Below are 24,445 nucleotides of genomic sequence, written 5' to 3'. Positions count from 1 at the left end.
TTAAATTAACAAAGTTTATTATAAAATAATGAAGATAGCATGATTATTCTGGTTTTCTCACATATTTACTACTAGTGCCAAAAATTAGTGCGCCCCTTTTGAAATGTAGTTTGGGAGTTCCTGTCATGGCACAGCAGAAACGAATCCGACTAGGAACCATGGGGTTGCAGGTTCGATCCCTGGCCTTGCTCAGTGGGTTAAGGATCTGGCGTTGCCATGAGCTGTGGTGTAGGTTGCAGATGTGGCTCAGATCCTGTGTTGCTGTGACTGTGGTGTAGGCTAGCAGTTATAGCTCCGATTGGACCCCCTAGCCTGAGAACCTCCATATGCTGTGGGTGTGGCCCTAAAAAGCAAAAAAAAAAAAAAAAGTAGTTTGGCAGACACATAAATATCCACAGTTTTTGAGCTGTTGTTATCATTTCTGTAAGTCATCCTAAGAAGATAATACAAATTCGAATGACAATTATAATAGTTCCCTCAGCTACTTATGTAGAAAGTTTATTATGTGACAGATACCATGCAAAGCCCTTTACATGCATTACTTACTTAATCATCAGAATCCCAAGAGGTACGAATACCGTTAATGTCATATATGCAGAAATTGAGACACATAAGAAGTTAACTGATTTGGCCAAGATCATACAACTGCTATGTTGTCAAGCCAGGATTCTTAGTAACAGAATTCATACCCCTAATTATATGATAATGACAAAAGTCTAGGCACAAAACTGTTCACAGCAGTGTTTATATAGAATAGATAAGTTGGAAGCAATGTATATCATGAATTATGGTCCCATCCAGTCAATAGAATAATCTTTATAACTTTATTGAAATAAAATTCACTTAGCATAATGTTCACCCTCTTTAAAGTATATAAGTCAGTGGTTTCCAGTAAATTCAGAGTTGTACAACTGTTACCATTATCCTGCTTCAGAACATGGTTGTCCTGCTTCAGAACACTTTATCACCCCCCCAAAAAAACTCATACCCATTAGCATTCACTCCCTACTTCTATTGCCCTAAAGAATCACCAGTGTATTTTCTGTCTCTATAGATTTTTTTTTTTTTTTAACCACATCTGTGGCATGTGGAATTCCTGGGCCAGGGATTGAACCTGAGGCATGGCAGTGACAATGCTGGATCCTTAATCCACTGAGTCACACGGAAACTCCTATCTATAGATTTGCCTGTAATGGACATGTCACGTAAGTGTTGTCATATACCAAATATGGCTTTTGTGTCTGGCTTTCATTTAGCATAATGTTTCAGGGTTCCATGTTGTAGCATGTTATCAGTACCTCACTGCTTTTCAATAGTGAATAATATTCCATTGTATGGGTATACTACATTTTGCTTATCTATCCAGTAATTAATGGACATCTGGGTTGTTTCTACTTTTTGGCTGAGTAATGCTGTTATGAACATTCATGTACAAGTTTGTTTGTTTGTTTGTTTGTTTGCTTTTTAGGACCCCCACCTGTGGCATATGGAGCTTCCCAGGCTAGCGGTCCAATCGGAGCTACAGCTGCCAGCCTATACCACAGCCTCAGCAATGCCGGATCCTTAACCCAATGAGTGAGGCCGGGGATTGAACCTGCAACCTCATGGTTCCTAGTTGGATTCGTTTCTGCTGAGCCACGATGGGAATTTCTTCATGTACAGGCTTTTATGTGAACATGTTTTCCTTGTTGATCAAATGATAATTGTTCAACTTTTAGAGGAACTGCCAGACTGTTTTCCAAAGCAGCTACAACATTTTACATTTGCACTAGCAATGAGTGAAGGTTCCACTTGCTCAGCATCTTTGTCAATAGTTTTTATTACTTGTCTCTTTGCTAATAGCCATTCTGGTGAGTATGAAGTGGTATTTTACTGTGGCTTCAACTTGCCTTTCCCTAATGGCTAATGATGTTGAGCATCTTTTCGTGTGCTTATTGGCCATTCGTAAATCTTATTTGGACAAATATCTGTTTGAATCCATTGGCCTCCCCCTCCCTATTTTTTTTGGCCACGCTTGCAGTATGCAGAAGTTCCTGGCCAGGGATCAAACCTGTGCCACAACAGTGACAGTGCCAGATCCTTAGACCACCAGGAAATATTTGCCCTTGCCCCTATTTAAACTGGGTTATTTTCTATTATTGAGCTAAAGGAGTTCTTAAAATATTCTAGATACAATCACATTATTAGATATATGATTTGCACAATTTCTCTCCCAGCCTATTGTGTTGGGTTTTCACTTTCTTGATGGTGTCATTTGCAGCACAAAAGTTTTTAATTTTCATGAAATCTAAATCTAATTATCTTTTTTTTTATTGCTTGTGCTTTCAGTTTCACATGAGAAAATATTGCCTAATTCAAGGTCAGTGAAGATTTATCTCTCTGTTTTCTTCTAAGAGTTTGATAGTTTTAGCTCTTACACTGAGGTCTTTGGCCCATTTTCAGTTACTTTTTTGTATATGGTGTGAGGTAGGGTGTCCAACTTTGTAATCTTTTGCATGTGGCAATCCAGTTGTCACACAACAGCATTTGTTGAAAGTGAATTGGCCACTGAATTGTCTTGGCACCTTTGTGGAGTATCAATTGACCATAAATGTAAGTTTATTTCTCAGCTCTCAGTTCTATTTCATTGATTTCATGTGTCTGTCCTTATCTGAGTACCACACAGTGTCCATTACTGTCACTTTGTAATAGGTTTTGGAACCAAGACCTGTGAGTCCTCCCAACTGTGTTCTTTTCTTGGCTATTTTACTCAGTTTTAATATAATAGCTCAAAAAAAAAAAAGCCTTTTTTTTTTTTAAAGGACTCCTAAATTATAGTATTGGGATTATGTTGAATTTTTTTCTGTTTTATTTCTCAAACTTTGTGTAGTATGTAACTATTTACAATTTTAAAAATTTAAGTTTTGGCTAATAGAGTAACTAAAGAGGCAACTCAAGCGTTCCTTTCATGGTCCAGCGGTAATGAACCCAACTAGTATCCATGAAGACATGGGTTTGATCCCTGTCCTCAGTGGATTAAGGATCTGGTGTTGCCAGGAGCTGTGGTGTAGGTCACATATGCGGCTCCAATCTGGCGGTGTTGCTGTGGCTGTGGCGTAGGCCAGCAGCTGCAGCTCCTATTTGACCCCTAGCCTGGGAGTGTCCACATGTCGCGAGTGCGGCCCTAAAAAAAAGGCCAAAAAAAAAAAGACAACTCAGCACTGTAGATATAAACCAGTTATCTCACTTTCCAGGAAGGATGTATGAAAGTGAAGAGCTGGGACATAAGGTTATGGTTAGAATGAGCCAGTCTCAGATTTAACACTCAGCTCCATGAATTCTGTCTTCAGTCAGTTTCTTTTGTTTCTTCTTCTTCTTTTCATTCTCCGTTAGAAGCCCCCTTCACACCCTATCTAATAAGACTTTCCTTAGAACCTGTAGGTGAAAATTTGGGCATCTGTCTAATTTGTATAATTGCCATTGATAAATGGTGATTGAGTAGCATGAGGGCAAGGAGCTAGATAATGTAGTCTGAGCTACAGAAGTCACTTTGATGGAGAGGTTCTGAGAGGGGGAAAAGCCATCCAAGCAGAGTCATCTCTGCCTTCTCTGCCCTTGTGTTCTGTGAGTTTCTTTGCATCTGTATGTGGTGTTTTCTTATCAGATTGTATGCGGAGGGCAGAGATCTGCAGGTAGCGCTAGGGCTCATTAAAAGTTTAAACAGGGAGTTCCCGTGGTGCAGTGGTTAATGAATCTGACTAGGAACCATGAGGTTGCGAGTTCGATCCCTGGCCTTGCCCAGTGGGTTGGGGACCCGGCATTGCCGTGAGCTGTGGTGTAGGTTGCAGACTCAGCTCGGATCCTGCGTTGCTGTGGCTCTGGCGTAGGCCGGTGGCTACAGCTCTGATTGGACCCCTGGCCTGGGAACCTCCATATGCTGCAGGAGCGGCCCTAGAAAAGGCAAAAAGACCAAAAAATAAATAAATAAATAAAAGTTTAAACAGGCACAGAGACACAGCCATGTGACTCTTGACAGACTGCTGTTCCTACATTGTTTGTAAATGCCTCTGCAGAGCGTGAATGCTCTAAATAGTTTAGGCTCTTTCTTTCCAGTTGAAGCACTGTTAAAATCTCAGTATATTGAAATGCTTTATAGGTTTTGCATATGATAGGTATCCATTTTGAGGTTTATTCCAAAATCTGTAAAAGCAAGATTTATAGATCTGCTAAAGATGAGTAATGCCAGTGTCAACCACAAGCCAACTTTTTGTAGTATTAATGACTCTCAAGTATTAAGATGATTTCCACTGTAATTTTTAGTTGAATTAAAAGAAGGGGAAAATTTTTTTAACTCAGATTTTTAAAAATTGTGGTATATTAATGGATTTAGAAATGTAAAATCATAATTTTTCCATTCTTGTAAGGTTTAAACTTATCATTGTCTTACATAAAGAAAAAAACGAGATACCACAGCCATTCAGATTTCCAAAATACACACAAAACCATAGTTTTGACTGCTGTTTTAAAATCAAGTATCTGCCATTTTAGGAGAGAGATGTGTTACCGTCATTTATAGGCTTTGACTTTTGTATTGTCGTGGACAAACTATATCCTTCAAATTTCAGACTGTCAAAATTAGTTCTAAATAATGTTTAGTTTATAAGATACTTCCTCACCACTTGAATCTCCATTCATACTACTTATGTCCTTTTACTGCATGTCTCCCTTCTTCTGGCTTAAAAATATACTTGTGGGCTTGTGCTTCTGGCCAAGATGGAATAACCAAGATTGGATTTACTCTCTTGGCTGTAATCACATAACAAACAAACAAAAACCTCAAAAAAATATATGAAGTTTTAAACACTGAATAACTGGCAGCACAGGACAGTGATTCCCAAGAAAGCAGAAACAAACAGATGAGCCCTACAATCATCCTGGCTTCCTGCCTGGAGAGTATCCAGGCTGCAGCGTAGGGGCAGGGCCCAGGCAGAGCCCAGCAGTCTCCCTGAGCTGAGCAGAGAGAGCTCGAGTCCAGGGAGGCTACGGTTTGGAGAATAGAGAGCTGCATGAGAAGGGGACTCCAGAGGCGTACAAGGAGTCCTCCTTAGGTTTTCAGATGAGTACTGAATAGCACATGTGTTGTGTGGAAACTGCCCAAAGCCAAGAACTGCCTAAAAGCATTAGAAGGGACATTCCCAGATTTTTGAAGAATGGTTTGTGAAGTTTTCTTGTGACGCAGCAGGTTAAGGATCGGGTGTTATCACTGCTGTGGCATGGGTTTGATCCCTACCCTGGGGATTTTTGTATGCCACAGGCACAGCAGAAAGAAAGAGTAGTTTCCTCTCAACCAGAGAGGAAAAAACCTCATAACTCACAGGACATTGGGTAGAATACTCAGAGGGGTATTGTCCCAGCAGTGGTGCAATTGTATCCCCTAAACTATAGACCACACTGATTCCTTCTAACAAAGCTTAAAAATAGGGTTCAAAAGGATAAAACTGTTTCTAGGTAATTCAGCAGCATCCCAGAACAAAGCTAATAGGTATAGTTATACAAAAATATCTAGCACTCTGTCATCAAAAAGATGACAAAAAACAAGTGCGGGTGAGGCTCTGAAGAAAAGGGAACCCATGGGCACTGTTGGTGGGAAGGGAAGTTGGTACAGTCACTATAGAAACAGTATGGAGAGTCTTCGAAAAATTAAAAATAGAACTGTTGTATGATCCAGCAGTTCCACTCCTGGATGTTGATCCAAAGAAAACAAAAACACTAATTAAAAACAATATATGTACCAATACGTTTATTCCAGCATTATTTACAATAGCCAAGATATGGGAGCAACCTAGTTAACCATCAGTAGATGAATGGATAAGGAAAATGGTGGTATTTTTATACAATGGAATATTAGCCATAAAAAAAGATCTAAACCTTTCCATTTGTGACGATTTGCTTATTGTGCTAAGCGAAATAAGAGAAAGATAACTACTATATCATTTCACTTACATGTGGAATCTAAAAACAAATGAACAGACATAACAAAACAGAAATAGAATTACAGATATAGAGAACAAACTGGTGGTTGCCAGGGGGGAGAAGAGGGAGGAGGAAAGAAATAGATGAGAGAGAGTGAGATACAAACCTCCAGTTGCAAAAAAAAAAAAAACTGAGTCAATGGTGTGACGTACAGTGTGGGGAATATAGTCAGTAACTATGAAATATCTTTGTTTGGTGACCTGTCCTAACTAGACTTAGAGAAATGTTGTATCCCTATTTTGTTTAACAGGAACTAACATAAGAGTTGTAGGTCAATTATACTTCAGAAACAAACCAATAGACTCATAGAAAAAGAGACCAGATTTATGGTTATCAGAGGTGGAGGGCTGGGTGGGGGGAGTTGGATGAAGAGGGTCAAAAGGTATAAACTCCCAGGAGTTCCTGTTGTGGCTCAGCGGTTAGCAAACCCGACTAGCATCCATGAGGAACAGGTTCGATCCCTGGCCTCGCTGAGTAGGTTAAGGATCCCGTGTTGCTGTGAGCTGTGGTGTAGGTCTTAGATGTGGCTTGGAGGCTTGGATCAGTGTGGCTGTGGCATAGGCCGGCAGCTACAGCTCCGATTGGACCCTTAGCCCGGGGACCTCCATATGCCACAGGTGTGGCCCTAAAAAAACAAAAAGACAAAAAAACAAAAAAGGTATGAACTTCCAGTTATAAATAAGTACTAGGGCTGTAATGTACAACATGATAAATATAATTAACACTGCTGTATGTTATATAGGAAAGTTATTGAGAGAGTAAATTCTAAGCGTTCTCATCACAAGGAAGATTTTTTTTTCCTGATTCCTTTAATTTTGTGTCTACACGAGATGGTGGGTGTTCACTGAACTTACTGTGATGATCATCTCATGAGGTAACTCAGATCATTATGCTACATACCTTAAGCTTATACAGTGTTGTACATCAGTTACATCTCAATAAAACTGGAGGAAAAACAATATCTAGCACTCACAAAGGTCAAATTCATATTTGGCTTCTAGTCAAAAACATCGGACTTAACAGTGATGCAGTCCATGAGGAGGAAAATTAAAAAATAGTCCCAGAAATGACACAGATGATAGAATTGGTTAGACAAAAGTATTAAAACAGTTATGACTATATTCCGTATGTTCAAGGAAGTAGAGGAAAGATTAAGAATGTTAAATGCAGTTATAAAATATATTTAAAAGACCCAAATTGAACGTATAGAGGTGAAAACTTCAATGTGTGAGTTACATGGGATTTACTGCAAATTAGACAGTTCAGGAGAAAAGATTAGTAAACTTGAAGCCATAGCAGTACAAACACCCCAAAATAAAACTCAGGAAATAAAGATTAGAAAAAAATGAATAGAGCATCAGTGAGCTGTGAGACAACTCTAGGTGGTCTAACATACATATAATTGTAGTTGGGGGGGTTCAGAAAAAATTTTTTGAAGAAATAATGGTCAGAATTTACCAAATTTGACAAAAACTATAGACTTAAGGGTTTTCTCCTCCCAAAAGGGAACACAAAACAGGACAAAGAGAGGTGGCAAATAGAAAACAAATAGCAAGATGTAAGATTTACATCATACTATATAAATTGTTACATTGATATAAATCATCTAAATGATCTAGTTAAAAGAGGGAGCTTAATAGATTTGGTAAAAAAGCAGGATTCAACTACATGTTGCCTATAAGAAATGTCTGATACATAGTAAGATACAAATAGGTTAAAAGTAAAAGATTGGAAAGGGAGATTCCATGCTAATGCTAATCTGGAAAGTTGAAATAACTATATTAATTTCAGACAAACTAGATTTTAGAAATAAAGAGGGCTGGAGTTCCCGTCGTGGCGCAGTGGTTAGCGAATCCGACTAGGAACCATGAGGTTGCAGGTTCGATCCCTGCTCTTGCTCAGTGGGTTAAGGATCTGGCGTTGCCGTGAGCTGTGGTGTAGGTTGCAGATGTCACTCGGACCCCGCGTTGCTGTGGCTCTGGTGTAGGCCGGCAGCTACAACTCCGATTAGACCCCTAGCCTGGGAACCTCCATGTGCCACGAGAGCGGCCCAAGAAATAGCAAAAAGACAAAAAAAAAAAAAAAGAGGGTTATTTCATACAGTAGAGTGGTCAGTTTATCAAGTTGAATTTAATAATTCTAAAAACACACCTAATTACAGAACCTCAAAATACATGAATCAGAAATTGATAGAACTGAAATGAAAAATCCATAATTATAGCTGGAGGTTTCACTCCCTTACCTCTCAATATCTGATAGAACAAGTAGACAAAAAATTAGCGATGATTTAAACAACATTATCGACCAGTTGACCTAATTGACGTTTATATGACATTCTACCTGGTACAGCAGAACATACATTTTGTTCAGTTGCACACAGGGCATTTACTAATGTAGATCACATTTTGTTCCATAAAGCAATATCAATAAATTTTAAATTAAGTCATAAAAAGTACAAAAAAGACAAAAATAAAAAAATTAAGACGGGAGTTCTCGTCGTGGCTCAGTGGTTCACGAACCTGACTAGCATCCATGAGGATGTGGGTTCGGTCCCTGGCCTCGCTCAGGGGGTTAAGGATCCGGCGTTGTTGGGAGCTGTGGTGTAGGTCACAGACATGGCTCAGAGCCCACATGGCTGTGGCGTAGGCCAGAGGCTACAGCTCCAATTGGACCCCTAGCCTGGGAACCTCCATATGCCGTGGGTGCAGCCCTAAAAAGACAAAAAAGACGAAAAAAAAAATTCACAAAAAGTATGTCGTCTAGGAGTTCCCATCATGGCTCAGTGGTTAACGAATGGATCCCTGGCCTTGCTCAGTGGGTTAAGGATCTGGCGTTGCCATGAGCTGTGGTGTAGGTCGCAGATGTGGCTCAGATCTGGTGTTGCTGTGGCTGTGGCATAGGCTGACAGCTGTAGCTCAGATTAGACCCTTAGCCTGGGAACCTCCATATTCCATGGGTGCTGCCCTAGAAAAGGCAGGAAAAAAAAAAAGTATGTCCCCTAACCAAAAAGGAATTAAATTTAAAATCATAACAAAGATATCTGGAAAACCCCTAAATATTAGGAACATATTTTTAAGAAACTCATGGGTCAAAGGAAGACAATCAAAGATAAATTTAGAAAATATTTTGTACTGAATCAAAACACAACATAGTTTGTGGGATGTAGATAAAGTAATGTTTAGGGGGAAATTCAGTAAATGCCTATATTAGGGAAAAAGTAAGGTTGCAAATCACTGTTCTCAGCTTCTACCTTAAGAAACTAGAAAAAAAGAAGAGAAAATTAAGCAGAAGAAATGAGTTAAAAGCCAAAAACAGTGAAACAGAAAGACAGTAGAGAAAGTGAAATCAAAAGCTGACTCTTTGAGAAGAGCGATAAAACTCATAAACCTCTACCCTGTTGGATCAGAAAAAAGAGACAAGTTATCAACATCTGGAATGAAAGGGTCAGCAAAGCTGCAGATAGTATAGTTTTGTTTTTTTTTTTGTCTTTTTGCTATTTCTTTGGGCTGCTCCCGCGGCATATGGAGGTTCCCAGGCTAGGGGTCGAATCGGAGCTATAGCCACTGGCCTCCACCACAGCCACAGCAACGCGGGATCCGAGCCGCGTCTGCAACCTACACCACAGCTCACAGCAACGCCAGATCCTTAACCCACTGAGCAAGGGCAGGGATCGAACCCGCAACCTCATGGTTCCTAGTCGGATTCATTAACCACTGCGCCACGACAGGAACTCCTAGTTTTTAAAAGGATAAGTAAAAGAACAATATGATTTACTTCATGTCAGTACATTAGACACTTAGATGAAATGGGCAAATTCCTTGAAAGATGCAAAATACCAAAGTCCACTCAAGAAATGAATAGTATGAATAATCTTATATCTATTAAATTCAGTTCTCACAAAGAAGACTTTGGGCCCAGATGACTTCTGCCCTCCAGAACTTTAAGATAATAAGTGTATATAGTTTAAGCCATCAAGTTGGTGATATTGTTTTGGCAGCTGTAGAAAACTAATACAGTATATAAGGGGATAAACCTCAGAATTAATGCTGGTTACTGTTGTGACATGGGTTTGACCCCTGGCCCAGGAACTTCCACATGCCACGAGTTCAGCCAAAAAAATGAAAAAGAATAGGACACATTCTGTGCCTATGTAGTATCTATAGACCTTTTGCCATATGTTAACCTCTGCCTGTTCTTAGAAATCATCAGGAGTTCCCGTCGTGGCGCAGTGGTTAATGAATCCGACTAGGAACCATGAGGTTGCGGGTTCGATCCCTGGCCTTGCTCAGTGGGTTAAGGATCCGGCGTTGCCGTGAGCTGTGGTGTAGGTTGCAGACACGGCTTGGATCTTGCGTTGCTGTGGCTCTGGCATAGGCCGGAGTCTACAGCTGCGATTGGACCCCTAGCCTGGGAACCTCCATATGCCGCAGGAGCGGCCCAAGAAATAGCAAAAAAAAAAAAAAAGAAAAAAAAAAAGAAATCATCAGCAGGCTTGGAATCAAACTGGTCCTAAAGAACCATCTCAAGTTAATAATCTATCACTGTAGCGTAGGTATAAATTTAATTTTTCTATCAAAACGTGAGTAGAGGCTCACTCCTACTGTATTTACCCTTACCAGAGTGTAAGTTCTATGGAGTTAGAAATTATTTATCTGTACTACAAGACCTAGTAATCAGAAGGGAGGCGGGAATGTTAAAAGTTTGAGGACCACCATTTTACTTAGTAGTAACTGTAGCTATACTTCTATCCTAATTACCTTGTAGAATCTGATAACTCAGTGGTATAGACTGTCACCCACACTTCTCTCCAGAGGGCAGGCCTCGTCTTTGACGCCTTCTGGATATCTCACAAGCACCCCTGGTTAACCAGGTTTGCTTCCTTTATGTAGAGGCACTCCAGAATGTTTGAATTAAATTGGACAGAAAGAATAAAAAGTTCTGTTGAGTGCAACCATGAAGTCTTTTCATCTTTTTCTCCTAAACTAAAAAAAAAATCATGAAAGTAATATATGCTTAGTGTTAAAGTATTTAAGTGATACAGAATTTTAAAAGTGAAAATTCCTTCTTATCCTCCCAAATCTTATTCTCCAGAGGTCACAGTGTTTTAATAAATTTGCCTATTCCAAGTACCTCATATAAGTAGAATTGTATAATAGTTGTCCTTTTGTATCTTGCTTAGCTCACCTGGCATAATGTTTTCAAGGTCATCCATGTATGAGAATTTCCTATTATAGATGAATAATAGTCTATATTATATAATACATATATGCACACAATATATGCTGAAGAATATTATGTAGTAGTACATACCATACCATACCATATTTTGTTTATGGACACTTGGATTTCTTGCCACTCTTTGGCTTTGTGAGGACTACTGCATTTGAGTCTCTGCGTTTACTTCTTTTAGGTACGTCCCTGGGAGTGGAATAGCTGAATCATATGGTAATTCTATGTTGAGTATTTTAAAGGACCATCAGACTTTTCCATAGAGGACCACCAGCAATGCATGAGGGGTCCAGTTTCTCTACATCTTCACCAACACTTGTCATTTTTCCTTTTTTGGTGATAGCCATTCTCATGGGTATGAAGTAGTACAGTCATTGTGACTGATTTGCATTCACCTTAGGAATGATCATGTTGAACACCTTTTCATGTGCTTATTGGCTATTTGCGTATCTTCTTGTAGGTCTCTCTTAAAAGAGGAAGGTAGATGAGCATATATATGAGTACTGTTGGTCATCTTCCCACTCCCCCCACCTCCCCAATGTGGAGGAAGCAGATTAACTGGGAGAAAGTGGGTGAATAAATATAGCATGCAGTTTCATATAGACGTGTAGTCTGTATATGTGATCTTGTTTCTTCTGCATGCATCTTTATCTCTCTTTTGTACATATGTTGTCTACAGTTAGATAACTCCTGCTGAAACTCCTGTGTTATTGGACTTGAATGTTTGAGAGGGGCCTGGGGCTGAAAGTAAACGAGGACTTTCCAGTTGATCCTTACATGAATATTTTCACAATTAAGATACGCTTATACTGCATTCATTTACAACCCTGATGTAGACCTACTTCCTTGTGTTCTCTGTCTGTCTTTTGTGTTTTAGTTTTAGGAGGCTGAAAGCCTTTATGGCCCAGACATCTATAGTACTTAGAGAGGCTGCTGCTGCTGTAATTTTCTGTACTTCTAACAAAGGAGCCAGTTCCTATATTCTTTTTTGTCGTCTTTCTGAAAACTCTTCTGTTTAAATCTGTGATACAAGATCTCTGTTTTAACAAAGAGAACAGTGAGTAATATACATAGTTAATTAGGGAATAAAGTTTTACAATAATTTTTCATTTGGGGGAATATGACAATTTAGTTATGTCGACTGAAGTTTTCAGTACCCTATTGGTGACATTTGAAGCCTAATCTCATTTTTCTCTCGTGTCTCAGGTGTTTGCCGGCTAGCTCTTTGGAGAGTGCACTCTTGTCTGGCATGTCCATAACAGAACGAACTGTGTTCCCTCTCAGAGGCACTAGGCAGTAGTTTCCCCCTTTGGACAGTTCAGAACAGTGAGCTTTATCATAGATTAATATCCATAGCTACATAGTGATTTTAAATTCAAAATAAACCTGGGGTAGGGGAAAGAAGAAAATACTCTCTCATGAAAAAGTGAAAACTTTCTCAGTGTGTCTTAATACGTCTTTAGGAATTATCTGTTCTTATGGCCTTTTTTCATGTAACACTAGATCAGGGACGAAGTTTTTCCTTGATTTATTTGTATTATTTGCTTATAAAAATTATACCCCCAAATGGCATAACTGGAATTAAGAGGAAATAATTGGAAGGCTCAGTTTGTTTCTTCATTCTTCCTGATTTATCTGCCTTTGAAAATTCAACAGAGTTTTAGTGTTGTTTTTATCTTTGTGTTTTGATTTTTTATGCTACTCGTTTTCACATGGACTCGATACTACACAGAGTCATTCTGCGATTGCAGAGATTATGTGTATCTTTACAAGTGTTAGAACCAAAAGTGAGGAACAGATTCCTTCATTAAGTGAGATTTATTAAGCTTGCAAATTATTAAGCTTGTTACAGGTTCCCTATTTATTTGAATTTTAGGGCAAGGGTTAGAACCAAAAGAAAATTTTTTTTTTTGTCTTTTTGCTATTTCTTGGGCCGCTCCCGCGGCATATGGAGGTTCCCAGGCTAGGGGTCGAATCGGAGCTGTAGCCACTAGCCTACATTTGGTTGTTGTGTCCCTTTAGTCTTTTTAAAATGAGAACAGGCCCCTATACTTTCTAAAAAAATTTTCTTGTGTTTCATAACAACATTGTGAGTTTAGGCCAGTTGTCTTTTCTCCATGAGTAGTTTCAGGTTAAACATTTTTGGTAGAAATACCACATGTATGCTTCTCATTACATTCTGTGAGGAGGCACAATGGCATTAACAGTCTGTGTTAAGATAGGGGATACAGAGTTTGGTCATAATGCAGATGACTGTGCTGGGGGAGGTTTGTCAGATCTCTCCATTGAAAAGCCTCTTATCCTTTTTAAATAACTAATCTGTAGGTTTCATGCTTTGAGACCGTGTGGCTATCCTGTTTCCTAATAACCTTTCACTTGATGTTTTTATTGATTGATTTAATCCAATTACCGCAGAGGTTTACTGATGGATATCGATGTATGTGCAGAGCCCCAGGAAATTTTTTTTTGTATATATATTTTTCCAGGGATACAGTCCATGGTCTCCAAAATATTTAAAAGATCTCCCCCCGCCCCCAGTTTTTTAGGTGCCTTTTTCAAGTTTCCATGCATCAGGGAAGTCTCTTGTAAGTGCTAGGTTGCTAGAATCTGGGAACCAACCCTGCCCATCTAGTTTTCCTAATTATCTTGCCCAACATCACATACAACAACGAGGTACTTAATTTTGTTGTTATTTGTTTGAGAACACTTTGTTCTGGCCTTTCCCTTATCCTGAGCCAAGCATTTGGATCTTTTGTGTTTGGCATAAACTGTTCTAAAAAATAAAGCCAAGGGGCTTAGCCCCTGGTTTTTGTGTTCTCATTGAAGATTTTTTTGGGCACAGCAAAATTTGATTTGTATCTTTGTTGACATTGAAGTGAATTTAGGTCAGTTGGAAATGAGTTAAAACAGTATCAACTATATTTAGTTTTCTAAGTATCAGTTGTATCAGTATAAGATTTTTTCACAAATGTCAAATAGCTCTTTTTAACTGAGTAGGCAAGAAGGTCCCATAGGTGACTTAGGGAGCCTTAGTCCATTATTAGCATAATATTATTTTCCCTGCTCAACCAGGAGAGCAGCATGGAATTCATCATGGCAGCAGCCAATGACCTGTGTTTTGTTTTGTCTGTGCATCAGCCTATTGTTACTTGTGTGAAAGTGTCTGTCATTTAGGTGACTGACAGTAATTATAAGAGCTGACGTTGAAATAGTATACTTGGGAGTTCCTGTAGTGGCTCAGCGGAAACGAATCTGGCTAGTATCCATGAGGACTCAGGTTCGATCCCTGGCCTCACTCAGTGGGTTCAGGATCCGGTGTTGCCGTGAGCTGTGGTGTAGGTCACATGCAGCTCCGATTAGACCCCTAGCCTGGGAATCTCAATATGCTACAGGTGCGGCCCTAAAAAAAAAAAAAAAAAAGACCAAAAAAGGAAAGAAATAGTATACTTTACCGCACATGTTATACGGTTTCATCCAGAAGATCACTCTATGAAAGCAGATATGACCAAAAAAAAAAAAAAAAAAAGAAAGGAGTTCCCATCATAGCTCAGTGGTTAATGAATCCGACTAGGAACCATGAGGTTGCGGGTTCGATCCCTGGCCTTGCTCAGTGGGTTAAGGAACTGGTGTTGCCGTGAGCTGTGGTGTAGGTTGCAGGTGTGGCTTGGATCCTGCGTTGTTGTGGCTGTGGTGCAGGCTGGCGGCTGTGGCGCAGGCTGGCAGCTATGGCTCCAGTTCAACCCCTAGCCTGGGAACCTTCATATGCTGCGGGAGCAGCCCAAGAAATGGCAAAAAGACAAAAAAAAAAAAAAGAGAGAAGATATTATTTTTATTAGAGGAAAAAACCTAGAGAAGTTAAACAACATCCATTGCTGTGGCTATAGCTCCAATTTAACCCGTAGCCTGGGAACCTCCATATGCTGCAGGTACGGCCCTAAAAAGATACCCCCTCCCCCAAAAAAGTAAGCAACATCAAACAGCTTACAAAGAGCTCCAGATTCCATGAGCTTCCTGTCTTAAGAATATGCAAGGTAGAGGTGGATTCCCTGGTGGTCTAGCGGTTGAGGATTTGGTGTTGTTACTGCTATGATATAGATTTGACCTCTGGGCCAGGAACTTCTGCATGACATGGGCGTGGCCAAACAGAAAAAAAGGGTAGAGGTGTTCTAAGAAATCTAAATATGGACAAAGCATGGCTCTGCTCTCAAGGATCCTTTAAATCCAACAAGTGTGTCTTATGAATGTATTATAGACAACAGATGCAGGGGCATGCTAAGGAAGTGCAGAAAAGGGCAGGTGACTGCAGAAGATCGAGGTTGGTATCAGGGAGGGAGTGTTTGAGTGGGAAGAATAGGGAAGAAGAAGAGTGAACAAAAGCTTGGAAATAGATACTAGTTGGGTTTGTTACTGCTGAGCCACGAAGGAACTCGCCAAAAGCATGGAAATGGGAAAGCCTGGGGGTTGTTACGGGAGAATTGGTCTGGTTTGGCTAGAGTATGAGCTGCATGAAGAAAGTAGTTCATTCCCCCCTCCCCTTTTTTTGGTCTCTTTGCCTTTTCTAGGGCCGCTCCTGCGGCATGTGGAGGTTCCCAGGCTGGGGGTCTAATCGGAGCTGTGGCCGCCGGCCTACACCACAGCCACAGCAACACGGGTGTGAGCCACATCTGTGACCTACACCACAGCTCATGGCAACACCAGATCCTTAACCCACTGAGAAGGCCAGGGATTGAATCTGCCACCTCATGGTTCCTAGTCAGATTTGTTGACCACTGAGCCACGATGGGAAATCCTTTTTTGGCTTTTTGAGGCCACACCTGAGGCATATGGAGGTTCCCAGGCTAGGAGGCAATTCAGAGCTGCAGCTCTGGCCTACACCACAGCCACAGCAGCAGCAATGCCAGATCCGAGCCACGTCTGTGACCTACACCACAGCTAATGGTAGTGCTGAGTTCTTTACTCACTGTGCGGGGCCAGGGATCGAACCTGCTTCCTTGTGAATACTAGTCAGATTTGTTTCTGCTGAGCCATAGCAGGAACTCCTAGAAAGTAGTGCAAGATGGATATGAAAGGTTGGTTGGGATCTTGTTGTGGAGGGTCTTGAAAGCCATGGTAAGGAACAACCTCATTCTATAGGAAATTTGAGCAGGAAGTGAAAAATGTAGCTTCATAAAAGACCCAATAGTAATGATGGTAAATGTTTATATTTTAGTTATATCTCCATGCTAGTCTCTTAACATTTATCTCATTAATGCCTCACAGTAACTTTATGAACAAAATATGTCTCTTGCACGGATGTGAAACTGAGGCTCAGTGGGATTAAGTGTGCAAATGTCGAACAGATATCGCTGGAGCTAGGACTTAGTCTGGGCTCTGTCATTTTCTATGGCCTGTGCTGTTTACCACTGCGATGTACTGTCACTTCTTTTATCAGATCACCTGTTAAGTTCTTAATTCTCTGGTAAGAATATGACTTTTCAGAGCTCTGCAAGGACTGGTTCTCAACGTGTAGTCACGCTAAGGAATATAATCACCACCAAACCTGACTTGTGCTGCTCTCTAATCATCCCAAAGCTGGATGGGAAATTGGAGAATTGGATGGTGTTTGATTTACATGCTTCGTGACATCAATACATGCTCGTAGCAGATGTTTTTATTTTCATTTTCATTGTTTAACCTTACCAGCCCCAAAATCTCGGGTCAGGTAATGCTCAGTTCCTAGGGGCATTTTAAGATGCATGAAGAAGTGACATTTTTCCTAGCTGAAACATGTTTCTTCTCAGCAGGTTTTCTACTTGGAAGAGACCATGACTACTGATGAAGGTGCCAAGAACAATGGAGAAAGCCCAGCAGCAGCTGTTGCTGAACAGGGAGAGGATATTACCTCCAAAAAAGATAGAGGAGTTTTAAAGGTGAGGCCTCAAGGATGAATGACATGTAGGGAAATTTGCTATCTGGAAAGATTGTTAATAAAAATCTTTTTTTGCTTTTGCATTTTTGACTGGCGGTGGATGATGTTTATTGAGGCTTACTAAGTGCCAAACATTACAGCTAAATTCTCATTTCATCTTCATAACTTGAGGTTTATTTTAAATCGTGGATTATAGATGGTAAAACTGAAGGCCAGCTAGGTAAATTAACTTGCCCCAAATCATATATCTTAGGAAATGCCCATCTGTGGTTCAGGCCCAAGTTAGAGCTGACTGCAAAAGGCTGTCTCTCTCCCTTTTCTCAGTGTGTAAATGAGTTATTATTTTAATATAATACTTAAGTATGTGAAAGCTAGCTGATAACAGCTTGACTTCTTTTTTTTTTTTTTTTTTGGCCACCCTGAGCGATATGAAGTTCCCAGGCCAGGGATCAGATCTGAGCCACAGTTGCGACCTGTGCTGCAACTGCAGCAGTGCTGGATCCTTTAACCTACTCTGCCTGGCTAGGGATCGAACCTGCATCCTTGTGCTACAGAGACTTTGCTGATATCATTGTGCCACGCAGGAACTCTGACAACTTGCCTTTTTTTATTGTTTTTTAAAATTAATTTTAAAAATTTTTGTTAAAGTATGGTTGATTCAAAAGACTTTTTTTTTTTTTTTTTGATTGTGCTCATGACATGTGGAGGTTCCCAGGCTAGGGATGGAATCCATGCCACAGCAGTAACAACACTGGAGCCTTAAGGCTCTGCTGTACCACAGGAGAACTCTTCTCAAAAGGCTTTATTTATTTATTTATTTAATTACTCAAATGATTTATCACATCTGTAGTTGTATAAAATCCAATTTTATAGGATTTCCATCCCACAACCCAAGCACATCCCTCCACCCCTCAAACTATCTCCTCTGGAGACCATAAATTTCTCAATGTTTGTGAGTCAGCATCTGTTCTGCAAAGGAGTTCAGTCTGTCCTTTTTTTAGATTCCACATGTCAGTGAAAGCATTTGATGTTGGTGTCTCATTGTATGGCTGACGTCACTTAGCATGATAATTTCTAGGTCCATCCATGTTGCTAAAAATGCTGGTATTTCATTCCTTTTAATGGCTGAGTAATATTCCATAGTGTATATGTACCACATCTTCTGGATCCACTCCTCTGTTGATGGACATTTAGGTTGTTTCCATGTCTTGGCTATTGCAAATAGTACTGCAATGAACATCGGAGTACATGTGTTTTTTTGAGTCATGGTTTTCTCTGGATAGATGCCCAGGAGTAGGATTGCTAGATCAAATGGTAGTTGTTTTTAGTTTTCTGAGGAATCTCCATACTGTTTTCCACAGTGGTTACACCAGTTTTCAAAAGGCTTTTTAAAAATAAAAACAAAAGCTAACTTTGAGTTCAAAGGATTTTGTTTTTTATGTACAGTGTTCCTGGGTGCAGCAAAGATTTTTTTTGAGGTTTCATCAGAGAATATATTTCATTTTTGAATTAGCTTTCCTTGTTAAAAACACTTTTTTCACTCTGTAATTATTTTCACACATGAGTTTTTTGTATTGCACAGTGGTCTATTGAGATGATCAAAGAACCTTTTTTTTTTTTTTTTTTTTTTAGGGCCACACCTGCAGCAAATGGAAGTTCCCAGACTAGCAGCTGAATCACAGCTGCAGCTGCTGGCCTATACCACAGCCACAGCAATGCAGGATCCCAGCCATGTCTTCGACCTACACCACAGCTCAAGGCAACACCAGATCCTTGTCCTGCTGAGTAAGGCCAGGGATCGAAACTGCATCCTCATGGATACTAGTAGGATTTGTTACCCCTGAGCTACAACAGGAACTCCCACAGGGCACTTTTTGATTCTTCCTTTTATATATAGAAGATATATATGTGTGTTTTATTCCATATAAGCAAGAGAGGTTAAGGGGCTTCAGTCATATTAAGTTGCCTTTCTCATACACTGTTGTTGTATATACATTCAAGTTTTGTATCATTAATTTTTTCTCTTCTGCTGAAAAGATTCTCTTACACATTCTAAATTATTACCACTCAGCTGAGTTTTAATATCTCCTTGTGTTATCAGTAGCAAATGAGAATTTTTTAGTTTGTTTTGGCTAATCTTGCTTGTGTGAAAGCTTTTTTTCTGTGCCTGAATATACATGTTTTACTCTTAGGTTGCGTTACGGCAGGCCAAATTTTGAAGACTTGCACCTGTAGAATAAGGACTTTATGCTGTAGATGTATACATCGTAGTATCTTCATTCAGAGGGCTTCTCAGCCTTGTAGCTATAGGACTTTTCATCTCAGACTCCAGGATGCCTCTTGGGACAGTGGAAATTCTAGGGCCTGTTCTCAGCACCTCCTTGCTTCTCTTCTCTTCTTTTATCTTTTCAGAGCACTGGTACAGAGAACACAGGCCCCCAACTTGCCTCAGGCCCTGCTTTGTTCCAGGGAGTAAATCTAATAAAATTTTTAGGCTTGTAAGAAACATTTTGAGATCATAAGCTCTTTAAATCTTATTACTTATCGCTGTCTAGAGCCTCAGGTTTCACCATTGGGCTTTTAGTTAAGATTAAATAGGTCTATTAACTGTGTGACCTAGGGCAATTTAGTAACCCAACTGTGATGAAGTGTCCTCATTTGTAAAATTAGAGTAATGATACTGCCTACCTCGTAGTTACTGAGATTACATGAAGTATTTAGCATGTGCCATGCCTATAGTATTCTCTTATTAACTGTTTTTTTAGGACACACTTAAATTATTATTCAATGCAGTATAAAACAATATGCATAGATCTGGTACATAGTTTTTTAGTTTTTAACCTTAGGAAAAAAGATAATGAGGAAAAGGTTTATAAACCTTGGAGTTCCTGTTGTGGCGCAGTGGAAATGAATCCGACTAAGAACAGTAAGGATGTGGATCCGATTCCTGGCCCCCCTCAGTGGGTTAAGGATCCAGCGTTGCCGTGAGCTGTGGTGTAGGTTGCAGATGCAGCTCGGATCTGGCATTGCTGTGGCTGCTGTGTAGGCCTGCAGCTGTAGCTCTGATTAGATCCCTAGCCCGGGAACCTCCATATGCTGCAGGTGTGGCCCTAAAAAGCAAAAAAAAAAACCAAAAAAACAAAAACAAAAAACGAAGATTTACAAACCTCATTTATTTTTTTGGCCTTGTGCATGGCATATGAAGTTCCCAGGCCAGGGGTCAAACCCGAGTCATAGCAGTGACAACACGAGATCCTTACCCGTCGAGCTACCAGGGAACTCCTCTATCCCTGTTATAAAAGTTGCAGCTGACATCAGCAATCCCTTCTGTGAACAGCCATCAATTCTGACCGCAACTTGAATTATACCTAGAACTTGGAATTTACCAAGATGAGGTCTGGATGCTCTTTTAAAAATGCACAATCTGGAGTTCCTGTCATGGCCCGGTGGTTAACAAATCCGACTAGGAACCATGAGGTTGTGGGTTCGATCCCTGGCCTTGCTCAGTGGGTTAAGGATCCGGCGTTGCCGTGAGCTGTGGTGTAGGTTGCAGACGCGGCTCGGATCCCAGGTTGCTGTGGCTGTGGCTGTGGCATAGGCCAGAAGCTATAGCTCTGATTAGACCCCTAGCCTGGGAACCTCCATATGCTGAGGGAGCAGCTCTAGAAAAGGCAAAAAGACACACAAAAATGCACAATTTTACCATAAACCACTATGGCTTCTACAAAATTGGAGACACTTTTATTTATTTATTTTTGCTTTTAGGGCTGCACCTGTGGCACATGGAGGTTCCCAGGCTAGGGTTCAAATCAGAGCTGTAGCTGCTGGCCTACCCCACAGCCACAGCAATACAGGATCCAAGCCTTGTCTGCGACCTAACCTACGCTATAGCTCACAGCAACGCCAGATTCCCGACCCACTGAGTGAGGCCAGGGATTGAACCCACATCCTTACGGATACTAGTTGGATTCATTTCCACTATGCCACAGCAAACTCCCGGGAGACACTTTTAAATGAGAAACTCTTGCTTCCATAAGATAAGGAAACAATACTCTTTCCATAGTCATCAAGTATAAAAAAACCCTTCACAGTCTGATTTACCTTTGACAAAAGTAAAATGATTCACTGCTACATTCCATGGATTATTTTGGTGCTCAGTAGTTCTTAATACAAAATAAATTCTGAACTCTTAACTGGGTTTTGCAAAGCAAGACCCCAGGACAAAAATGTGTTGAACTGGCACAAGTCCATAATCTAAAGAAAAGGAATTGAATGTAAGATGTTTACCAACTTTATTCTTTCTGATTTTACGGTAGCCTCAGGTATTGAGCCCTCATTGGCTTCTTGTGTCTGTCCTTTATGAACGTAACTCAGTCTCTATTTTAATACTCTTCAGGGTCAGTTTTTGCTGAGTATTTCATTGAGCAACATATAAGATCCTCGTATTCAACTACAGCCATTTGTTCTTCCCAATATTTCATTTCATTATGATAATGAACTTTATCACCTTTAGCAAGTTGAATATGTACTTGCTTCTGAGAACTAGAGAGATTTTTCCAGTTTTCTCTTACAGTTTTCAGCTTTACCTGTGATGTACCTCAGCTTCTTGATAGCATTCAGCTGTAAAAATGTTAGAAACTGAGCAGGGTCTTTTTGGTTTTCCAAAACATTGTTCACTCTCTCTTTTTTTTTTTTAATTAATGTTTCCTTTTTTAAACGCTTCTGCATGATTTCTTTTTCCAAAGATACCATTTGACTTGGAGTGAGTTGTGCTCAGATTCTGTTTATCTCTTTGTATGCCTGCCAGTCTGCCCTGTAAGCATGTTCATTTCACATATCTTTTTCTCTGAATCAAGCAGTTCCTTCCATAGCTCAGCAATTTAAAAAATTGAATGTATGAAGTCACAGGCGTCTTTGGATAACCATTCAAGTTGGATGAAAACCGTCTTAGTACACACACAAAACTGAAGGGAGAGTGCAGTTAACTTCCATAACCTGCACAGAGGTCCACTCCTGACTTTTCCAGGGTACTCAGCACACCCCACACACTCCAGAGAAGAGCCATTGCACCCCCAGACAAAGCACTGACCATGGGCCCATCTTGTATAGTGCCCTGGCACATTAGAGCAACCCCCACAAGGACGACTTGAACCTGCGAGCAACCCTCATGGGTTTGCTATCATGTCTGCCACTTGCAAGGCCCTATTTTTTTTTTTTGTATTAGCTATGAGATATATATGTGTATATGTATATTTTAAAAGACCAAGACAGATATGGGAAGTCAGAAACCAGCCCAGGAAGGTAAAATTTTGTCGAGTTTACATTTTTAAAATGAATTGAGATGAGATTGTATCCTTAAGACAATGCCAGATTTATGCACTAAATTCATCTTGTTGGGGAAATCTGATGTGATACCACAGTATCACTTGCAGATGTGAACAGCTCTCTGACTCCTTGGTGGTCATTTATTCCATATGCCCAGCTGCTGGCTTATAGGCCTAGAAATGCAGATTCCCTCTTTGTGGGGCTCAGGCTCCCAAAGATTGCACGCAGTTCACGAACATTAGCAGTTTTAGAATAACATGCGATTTCTTTTACATTTATTTTTCTCAAACTTCTTTTTCCGCCTTTGAGTTCTAAAAGGGCAGCTATGAGTTTGTTTGTTTAAATAGCTTGGTTTAACTTTTTAAACTGTATTTTTCCCAGCTTCATCGAGATATAATTAAGTTTAAGGTATACAGTGTGATGATATATTTTTAAATAATTACCATCGTAGGGTTAGCTGTTAACCCCTTCATCACTTCAGATAATTATTATTTCTTTTTCATGGTGAGAACAGTTAAGATCTGTCCTCTTAGCAACTCTCAAGTATATAATGTAGTGTCATTAATTACAGTCACCATGCTGTGCATATTAGATCCTGAGAATTTATTCATCCTAAAACCCTAAGTTTGTACCTTTGACCAACATCTCCCCATTTTCCCCCATCCTCTAAACCTCTGGCAGCCATCCTTCTCTCTGTTTCTGTGAGTTGAGCTTTTTTTAGATTCCACATCTAAGTGATATCACACAGTTTGTCTTTCTTTGACTGATTTATTTCATTTAGCCCTCAATGCTCTCAAAGTACATCCAGGTTGTCACAAATGCTATGATTTCCTTCTTTCTCGTGGCTGAATATTTTTCCATTTTATATGTACACCACATCTTTATCCATTCATCCATCATTGGACACTTAGGTTGCTCCCATGGTTTGGCTGTTGGGAATAGTGCTGCGATGAACACGGGAATGCATATATCTTCTTGAGAGGGTGATTTCATTTCCTTTAGATTTATACCCAGAAGTGGGATTGCTGGATCAGATGGTAGTTTTAAGTTTTTTGAGGAAATTTCACACTGTTTTCCATGATGGCTGTTTAATACTGGGACAAGGGCTCCTTTTTCTCCACATGCTCACCAACAGTTATTTCTTGACTTTTTTTTTTTTTTGGAATGCCATTTTTATCTATCTATTTATTTATTTTAGGGCTGCACCCATGGCATAGGGAAGTTCCTAGGCTAGGGGTCGAATTGGAGTTGCAGCTGTTGGCCTATACCACAGCCATGGCAGTGTCGATCTAGGCTGGGTCTTTGACCTACACCACAGCTCATAGCAACACCAGATCCTTAACCCACTGAGCGAAACCAGGGCTTGAACCTGAATCCTCATGGATACTAGTTGGGTTCTTTACACTAAGCCATAGCAGGAACTCCTTTCTTGACTTTTTGATATTAGCCATCCTGACCCATGTGCGATGATATCTCATTGTGATTTGGGTTTGCATTTCCATTATGATTAGTCATGTGGAGTATCTTTTCATATACCTGTTTGGCCAATTGTATGTCTCTTTTGGAAAAATATCTATTCATTTTTTGTGCCCCCCCCTTTCTGTCTTTTGTCTTTTTCAGACTGTACCCGTGGCATATGGAGGTTCCCAGGCTAGGGGTCAAATCAGAGGTATAGCTGCCGGCCTACACCACAGCAGTGCCAGATCCCAGCCGAGTCTGCGACCTACACCGCAGCTCACGGCAACACTAGTTCCTTAACGCAGTGAGCAAGGCCAAGGATCAAATCTGCGTCCTCATGGTTACTAGTCAGATTCCTTTCCGTTGAACCATAGCAGGAACTCCCTTCTACCATTAATCTTTTGAAGAACCTTCCATACTGTTTTCCATAGTGGCTGTGCCAGTTCACATTCCCACCAACAGTGTGCAAGGGTTCCCTTTTCTCTGCATCCTCACCAGCACTGGTTACTTCTT

The 24,445-nt window shown here is 40.2% G+C and overlaps 1 protein-coding gene and 1 pseudogene across 9 annotated transcripts in view; one reads left to right on the top strand and one right to left on the bottom strand.

The window, feature by feature from the left end:
- The window catches only part of FKBP5 (FKBP prolyl isomerase 5), a 105,322-nt gene that overhangs the window by 21,180 nt on the left and 59,697 nt on the right, over nucleotides 1-24,445 (top strand). For 4 of the 9 annotated variants that reach the window (XM_047794414.1, XM_047794415.1, XM_047794416.1 and 1 more), the window contains one exon: nucleotides 17,025-17,150. In XM_047794414.1, coding sequence (XP_047650370.1) covers nucleotides 17,025-17,150 — 126 coding nt within the window. Of the gene's footprint in view, nucleotides 1-2,322; nucleotides 2,360-17,021; nucleotides 17,151-24,445 lie in introns of those variants that run through there. The other 5 variants (XM_047794411.1, XM_047794418.1, XM_047794413.1 and 2 more) reach the window with 2 other exon arrangements.
- LOC125134896 (transcription factor A, mitochondrial-like) lies at nucleotides 21,425-22,350 on the bottom strand (annotated as a pseudogene).

Source organism: Phacochoerus africanus, chromosome 9 (genome assembly GCF_016906955.1).
Source record: "Phacochoerus africanus isolate WHEZ1 chromosome 9, ROS_Pafr_v1, whole genome shotgun sequence".
NCBI lineage: Eukaryota > Metazoa > Chordata > Mammalia > Artiodactyla > Suidae > Phacochoerus > Phacochoerus africanus.
Note: the sequence above shows the minus strand (reverse complement) of the source record. Positions and strands in the feature narration are given on the sequence as shown.